We start from the raw sequence: 8573 nt of genomic DNA, 5'->3' as shown, positions 1-8573 counted from the left end.
GTACTCGTGTGATCCCATACAAAGAAACTTTTATGTGCCTCATGTACATGAACTTCGTCAGCCCAGGGTTGTAAACATAATTAGACCCCTCTGGGGTAGGAATGTAAACTGATAAAAATAAAAGGCTCAAATCAATACATACTTATTATTATTATTTATTATTCTTAAAATCAAAACTCCCTTAACTTCGGTTTTAGCTACTAAATAATTTGTGGAGACCACGGTCAAGTGATGGGACAAAACAAATAAGTTTGAGCATTACTTATTAATAATAAAAAAAAACTTTGTCAATTGATTTAAGTTCTTAATATACAGAAAACAATAATCCTAATAAAAATAATTTAATTCAGTAACAATCTTCTTACTAGCCCTAATTAGCGTCAATAAATAAGATGACTTCATTTTGTGGATATCTCTTTGGAGTGATTAAGGTTTTACGCCGTTCATAAATATGCTAAGGATTTCAAACTAAATCTAGTAAACCAGTTTTGTCTGACCGCAAATTAGGTACAAATTACATTAACATTGAGGAACATAATAATATTTACAGAAATTATTATAAACCCATATCCCAAATAATAAAATCGTTACAGACTTATCTGTAATCAGTTAATATTTTCCATCATCGATATTATTATATTAAATAATTGAATTAAAAAATATTGCTTACGTCAATTGTAGGCGGACGTTGAATTTAACAAAATGAATTCTGGAAAAACTTCACCTCAGTTTAGTATAACATAATTTCAGTACCGAGTGCACCGTCTGAAGTTTATTCGTAAATAATACTACATAATTATGTACAGCCAAGTAGTCACAATGAATAAGAACAATGATATATCGGTAACGATTCATCTTCGGCTTCGTAGCGACCGGTGCGAATAGCTCATCCCATTTGTGATGTACATATATTATTATTTAAAATTATACCGTAAATTATGCTATAAACGCGTTACTCCATAACACTAAATAAAAGTACAAAATTAAAGTTAATACCATTCATTAAAAAACATCAACTAATCACACCAAAATTTCCTAATCATCGGGAGGTCATTTTACTAGTACAAAAATATCGTCAATTCTCTATATCGCTCTATTTAAATGTATGGAAAAGTTATATAATTAAAATGTATAATAAAATAGCTATTCTACATGTGCATAAGAAATATTGTATTATTCGATATATTGCTTTTATTGAACCAAGCGGTTTGTCAATGGCTTTATTGGAGTTTTATATTTTCGCGACTATAAATGCCATTTTACCTATAATATGAGTATCCATAATAGAAATTTGCGTAACCACTAAAACATCCGTCGCTTGTTACCTAAAACTACGGCTGAACTTAACATTCCAAATTGATAGTATCCTTATCGTTAAAATAATAAGTCTTACATAAAAATATCTAGCTACTATTATCTCTTAGAATCATTTATATAGAAAACTACTAGGCTAAGAAGTCACAGAGCGATCTATATGCGCGCCGGCTGCGCGTGGAGATCTGATTATTTGAAAACTCACGAAACCGCAATTTTGTGGTTTATTTTAACAGAGATTACTAGTTTGTTGTCCTTACTTATTTCAAGAAGTAATGAGGGGAAAAATATAAGAAGTAATGAGGGGAAAAAATATAAGTTGGTTACTCATGAATCTAACATCACATACTCAATATCACATTTTACGCGAGTTACAGTTTTATAACCGCGGCAAAAGGGGTAGCAGCACTGTGACTTCTTAGCCTAAGAATAAAAACCACAGAAGGGCCTAGTTAGTTAAGATTCGAATAATTATATCTCCTGTGATACTTAAGCCATATTTTAGTAAACATGCGAGTACATGAGACGAACTTATTACATAAGGCAAGTGATTAATGTGTTATCCCATAATATAAATCTATAATCTATCACACTTGAGAACTCTGAAGAAATATTGGACAAAGCACAACAGCTCATTGAAAGAGCACAGCTCTTCTGTGTACCTCATAGAGAAACCAGAGACAGGAACACACTTACGATTACATTCTTTACACAAGCTCCCTAATCTGGAAACTAACCTATTAGCATACGTTATAATTTATATACACAAGTCCGATGCTTCCCTAAAGCGTATACAAACATTATCTCTGATCTATGCCATCAGAATTTCAAAGTTTATAATCAACCAGACATTATGATTAGTACGTCTAGTTGATAATAATAATCGGCACCATTAAAATAGGTTACATAGTTACGAGTTGTGCAATTACGTCTGTCTGTGTTTTTCGATTGAATACTGAAAACAGCACTTTAATATACAGCGTGTGAAAGAGACGTACTCGTTTTCCTACTCGATATATATAATAAACGAAACCTACTTTTGTCTTATATAATAGTAATCGGTGTATCCCGCCACGTTATGATTTCATGGAATGGGGTGCGATACCCAAATGTTTGGGGCGCGGTGGACACTAGGTCGCGGCGTGCGGAGGCCGCGAGGCGCGAGTGTGTCGCGCGGGCGCGCCGCCGCATCACTTGGCGGGCTTGTGCTTCGGCGGGGTCGTGGGCGGCCCGCCGGCCTCCGCGGACGCTCCGATAGCGACGCCTTCACTGTCTACCTCCATCTTAAAACAAGACAATACGTGTCATGAAACCAGCATTTTACTTAAAAGATTTCTAAATTTTAATTTAAATAAAGTAATACTTACTTTTTCATCCTTGTTCGTAGACTGAGACGAATCTGTGCCATTGTTAGTGTTGTCGCCTGTTTCAGCAGATTCTGTGCTTGTGGTACCTGCAATTTATTTAACTTGTGTTATGACATTGTCTCGACGATCTCGATGTTATTGTAGTTTATTTGTACTGAAGCTACTTGTTCATAAGAAATGAACATTAAAGCGTACAAACCGGCTTGTATATGATGAGCGTTACCACGTTCTGCTTCATGTTCGCGCACCATAGCGTCCAGGTTGTACCGACGGCGATACGAGATGAAGAAAGAACGGACGTGCGCCTCAGTCTTCGTGCCTAGTGTTTCGGCGATAGCTTGGAAATCTCTTCCTGCATAAAGAAAACAGAATCATATAAATAAAGTGACTTCATGAACAAGTCATCTACGTTATGGTAAATCCCCGTCTGGTAAATGACCCACGAGCGGGGAAAACGATTGACGCATTCGTTAGATAAGGAAAAATATATTGTGATAAAGAAGCCAAAACGTCAAGGAAAAATAAAACTTATTGGTAATCCCTTACCGTACTTTCTGACGGCCCTCACTGCCATGAGTAGTTCATCATTAGTCCAGCGAGAGTTGATCTTCGCTGGTGGCTCACCGGGCCTCAACTCTTCTACACCAGTGTCGCCCACTTTACGCTTCATCGCACTCAGTTGCTGTTTGTTTTGTTGCACCTATTACAAAATTGAAGTCTCTGTATTTAGATCATTATAAACATCTACATCTTTGAAACAATCACAAATACATAACTAAAAAGTTCTGAACATAGGATACAAAGTGCATATCTGGATTATCCAAGAAACTACGTAGTAGGACTTGGGATTTGGACGCACAGCAAAAAATGAAGCACGACATTTTCTGGGGATTTTTAATGTTACAACTCAATAAAACTTTAACAAAACGTTGTTCATCTAATCTATGTGTGCAGAATACTTTTTCCCACAATACCACCTAATACAGTATTGTAGTATAATTAGCATGAACTACTACAAATGTAATGTCTAGTAAGTAATAAAATTAGTTAATTTATCACATTCTCACATTACATCACACAAATGTTTAGTCACATCCATGTTGTATCAGGAAAGTGACCGATGTCAACATGTTTAGAAGTACAGTGTCGAGGTAAGGGTGAGAATGTGTTGCAACGACACTACATAGCGACATCGTAGCGAGTTGCTTCTTACTTGTCTCTTTAGAGATATAACTTCTCTGTCCATAGCTTTGAGCATGGCTTCGCCATGATTGATAAGTCCAGGCTGCGGGGGATCGCCAGGCTGAGGGCCGGTGGCCATGGCGACGAGATCATCGTGATTGATGTAAATACCGCGCGGCAGCCGGTGCTTGTACCGCTGCTGTTTGGACCCCGGACCGCGTCTGCCGGACGGTCCGCACAGCGGTCGCATCGTCCCCGTGCGTCTGTTACATCACCGCCAATATTCAAACAACCATCCCTAAATACATTTAATTAAACCACACTCGAAATGTTATTGAGCTGCTTTATGTAACATGCAAGTGATTGCAACGAGTGGATAATCTAATAAAACTGTAGTAGAGTAGTTTCGTTACCGACCTGGCGTGCACGAGGCATGCCTGACACAACTTCTGCGAATTGTGCGCCGTGATCTGGTTGCACAGAATGCCGCACACAGTGCACCACTTGCCCGCACTCTCGCCGCCGCCCTCGCCCTAAACCCCAATTAACATTTTACATTTCCTGTCACATTACGACTTCCACCAGCTACACGAAATATTACAACGATCGTGTAGGGACGGACAAAGACGTTTACAATGACTTCTCACACACTTCTTTTAAAACCCATTAGAATATTAAATGATATTCTGCACACATTAGATTTATTAAACGAGTTGTTCCTTCTTTGTTCGGGGCTATTAAAGGAAGCATGCGGGAAAATCATGGGAGATTGGGAGGAAGGGAGGAGGCAGGCTACATGACACAAGTTTGATTAATGCGGGAACACAATGAGTACACAGTTACAGCACTATTACAATGGATTCTTGTCTTGAAGGTCCATCAACAACCACAACACAACAATTACAATTGATGCGTATTAAAGAACATACATTCTCCTTTTTCAGTAATGCATATTATCGTATTCCGTACCAAAAATATAATATTGCAAGAAAAAATAAACTTTATCCATTTGCATACAAGTACTTACATACAGTTTGATATGTGCTATAGACATAAGAATTTTGATACAGAATCTGTGTTTATTATATAAAATATATATAAATGTAATAACTTCATGTATCATGAGTATTTATAAAATAAGATGTATATATTAATGTTGTATATGTATGTACGAGAGTAGTAGTGATCATAGTTTGTAAATAAAAATGCAGAGCGGTCAAAATTAAAATTAACAAGCATTATCAGAATACATAAAGCATTTGGACATAATATTTTTAAATTATGGTAATAATTACAATATGGTGGAGTACAATATTTGATAAAATTACAAGTGAATAGTTATTTGAAGCAAACATTTATAGCTTACTGACTGAAACATTGTTCAAATAATATATAGACATATTATCATGTGGATACTAGACTAGTAAACAAGCTCACGTTGCCACAATCAAAACTTGCATGATGACAAATTAATGCTATGAAGTGCAGACTATGACATGGCATGACTAAGAAAGACATCTCATGAATTGGGATTCTGAAGTAGGAGCATTTCTCAAGTAGAAGTTACCAAACATCAATATAATGGATGAGATAACACCAATTGAATAGACAAGTGACATGATGGAAGAAGACATTGAACATCAAGTTTCCATGGTGACAGCAAGTTAATACGCAATGTGGGGAAGCAAAGCACCCACCTGGGCGCCCTGCTGGCCGGCGGCGCGTTGTGGAGCCCCGCCTGCCGCGAGGGACTTCCCTCCTCGGACAATACCACGGTGGAAAGTCCACTTCTGTTACATTTAACACAAGTCCATAACTAACAATAATATGCGACCGCCAAGCACCCGGCTAATTGGTATGATTTACTTTTATTTATAATTATGGTGAATCATATTTTAGGTTCTATCTATTATACAATATGAAATGGTCTACATGCAGAGCAAATAATTCACTAAAACAATTATCTACTCTGTGAACACAATTTTCAAAATATTGAAAATAGTTTGTCACAGTGACAAAGAAAAACCGTACAATGTGTCGTAAGAAAGTTTCTGCCGCTCTGCTATTTTATTTACTAAACAGGTGACACATAAATGCATTTGTAGAGTACATAGTTACAATTTGGACAATCCAGATATACTGTCTTGTAATACTGGGGGAATGTGAGACAGTTGACATTACTGTAATTAGGTACATTGGTAATACAATGACATTGCACACATTAAAAAGGAGCAAATTATACTTGATAAATGTTACAAGCAATGAAACATAAAATGCAAGCAACACATACCTTCTCATCATTGTCTGAATCCTTGTCAGAGCCGCCTGGTTCTGATCCTGCACCCGATTCACGCTTGCCAGTTCCGGAGCTGGTAGCATTGCGACCTTCACTGACGACATCCATCAATGAAGTACGAGCCCTTGTTTTCTTCCATGAATAATAGTACTTTACTAATGATGCAATTGATTTGTCTGGCAACTAAAGTAAAAAAAATCATTAAAATCATTGAAAAATGTTAAACATTTAATCTGTTAATGTTTATACCATAGAAAACCTACCATTTGCCTAATTCTGTGAAAGCTTTTGCCATGAAACTGGAAAGCTTGTTCAAAGAGAACCTTGTCTTCCACGGTCCACTCATCAGGAAAAGGAGTGAAGTTGGCAAGGTCCATTGAAGCCCTGTTGAGGTCATGTTTGTGCCAGAATAACATCCCCAATGCTTGTTCTCCATTATAACCATATTTTTCTTTTGCTGTAGTAATATATTCATCCACTAAAAAAATATAATTATTAGAAAAAATGATGATGAGGAAATCAAATAAACCTATAACTATATTTCCACTTACATTTGATGTCAGATATGTCACAGGTAGGTGACCAAACTAATAAAGCTCTGTCAGAAATAAGTTCTGGTCTGCGTTGCTCTACTGGTTCCAGTTCAGGGCACACTGCCTGGTAATCTCTGCCCACTCTTATTTTCTCAGCTGCAAACGGTATTACTGCTTGGTCGCGTGTTTATTATTATTGTGGATGAGATGAACGCAGCAGCAAGGCGATGATGATGGTAAGCATAAAAAGAAAGCACGAGTGTCAGATGATCATGATAATTATGTCTCCTCCACAACAATATGTTAACACAAACACAATATGGAATATTATTCGACCTGTTATTACAATCAATCAATTAAGTATGTACTTGTTATAGGTACGTGTGATATTTTCGTAAGTAGAAGTGCCAATCAACATGCAAAAAGCTCCCCCATATCCCATTAAAATTATTTCATGACGACATAAAGCAATAAAAAATTCTGAGTATTTCGTACCATTCTCATCTTCAGAACTGGAATCTGGACTTCCATGGCCATTGGGGCTTGGCCCCCTTGACCGCTTCCCGTTTCGAACATCATTACTTCTTTCGGCCAAAACCATGATTACACACTTGATAACACAGATTTCACTTAATTAACACACAATACGAAAACTCATCTATGAAGTACTGTGGTTGAATAAAAGATTTTAAAAGAAATATAGAGCTCCGCACTTAAATTCAAACGTGATTCAAACCACCGCATCAATAATCTGACAAACCAGCCCCAGATTGTAATAGTTCATTTAATGGCGTCTGTACTTCACTAAACATTCACTTTATTTTAATAATTTGAAAATTAAATATTCCGTCCTAAATTTTTGAAAGGCGTAAAATTTATGTATTTATTTAAATTTATTGCAAAATTTATTAAAATAAAGGCAGAAGGACTTAGTATTTTACTTGAAACTTCTATTTTAATATTTTTAACACGAGTAACATTTATGTACAGACTTTTAGAAATCACACGAAACACCGCACATAAATTAATTAGTTTTATGACCAATTATCCTCATTCATTAAATTGAACTTATTTAATTTTTACATTACTAAATACTATTACTGCAAATTGAACAACTTTTCACAGTGGAATTTCAACCCATATTGAAAAACGCCTACAACTAAGTTCAAACATTTGTTTAGTTTTATAAAGAGAGATGGCGTTATTAAGCATCATCTCATCTTGGTTGTATGTGATGATAAGAAATGGAAGACCAAACCAAAATTCCTTTCACCAATGTATAAACTTACACTATTTAGACAGATACTGCTACATCATGAGCTATGACATAGCTGACAACAAATATTATCATGATTAATTGGTAATAGAAGTCCTAAAAGTGAGACATTAAAGCCTAGAATTAATTTTATCAATAAACGGCGCGGTTGCTCAATGCAATCGATGTTTGTCATACATTATAGTTCCTCTGGAAAGGATTTGAGAGCCGATTAACCGAAAACAAAACTATACTAATGAAGCTGAAAAGATTGTTCGTTTGTTAAGCCAGTCAATGCTTACTCCGTAACTATTGGTTGGAATTTAGAAGTTCTTTTTCTATTCGACTTTCCGATAATCCATTTTATTATCGAGATAGAGAGAGAGCATACGAGCTAGCGGGTTACCCGATCGCAGCTGCGGGTCTCGGTGCGGACGACCTTATGGATTACCGGGGCTACGGGTAGAAGCAGGAGTAGGAACGGGATAGTTACCGGTGGTTTTTATTTTTAGTTAATAATTCCTCCAACGTCCAGCTTCACTCAACGCGGGAGAAGCATATACGTATATAGGGAGAAGTCATTGGATGATTTTCCCTATTATGCTATCCTGATTATAATATTCCGA

General features: G+C 36.5%; 1 protein-coding gene across 6 annotated transcripts; it reads right to left on the bottom strand.

Annotated features, from left to right (window-relative positions):
• Positions 1-131: 131 nt before the first annotated feature.
• On the bottom strand, positions 132-7477 carry LOC118268004 (REST corepressor 3). 6 transcript variants are annotated; one of them, XM_035582276.2, is made up of 11 exons: positions 7188-7477; positions 6711-6863; positions 6423-6637; positions 6154-6342; positions 5561-5653; positions 4281-4396; positions 3895-4126; positions 3228-3381; positions 2905-3033; positions 2682-2767; positions 132-2597 (listed from the first exon to the last, which is right to left on the bottom strand). In XM_035582276.2, the coding sequence occupies exons 1-11, from the start codon at positions 7291-7293 to the stop codon at positions 2505-2507; spliced, it is 1566 nt and encodes a 521-aa protein (XP_035438169.1). In that variant the 5' UTR covers positions 7294-7477; the 3' UTR covers positions 132-2504. The 6 variants fall into 6 exon arrangements, with proteins under 6 accessions (XP_035438169.1, XP_035438167.1, XP_035438168.1 ...); XM_035582274.2 differs by having other exon boundaries at positions 2881-3033; positions 7188-7475; XM_035582275.2 differs by having other exon boundaries at positions 2881-3033; positions 6711-6848; positions 7188-7473.
• Between the last annotated feature and the right edge of the window lie 1096 nt (positions 7478-8573).

This window comes from Spodoptera frugiperda, chromosome 6 (genome assembly GCF_023101765.2).
Source record: "Spodoptera frugiperda isolate SF20-4 chromosome 6, AGI-APGP_CSIRO_Sfru_2.0, whole genome shotgun sequence".
Classification (NCBI taxonomy): Eukaryota; Metazoa; Arthropoda; class Insecta; order Lepidoptera; family Noctuidae; genus Spodoptera; species Spodoptera frugiperda.
This window is presented reverse-complemented; position numbering and strand designations above follow the sequence as displayed.

Bases quoted from the DNA above. Each gene is read 5' to 3' on its own strand.
- LOC118268004 (XM_035582274.2), bottom strand. From the start codon at position 7,293: ATGGTTTTGGCCGAAAGAAGTAATGATGTTCGAAACGGGAAGCGGTCA. The intron at 6,638-6,710 runs GTAAGTGGAAAT...ATATTTTTTTAG, and splicing joins TGACATATCTGACATCAAAT to TGGATGAATATATTACTACA. The intron at 2,598-2,681 runs GTAAGTATTACT...TCTTGTTTTAAG, and splicing joins CTACGAACAAGGATGAAAAA to ATGGAGGTAGACAGTGAAGG.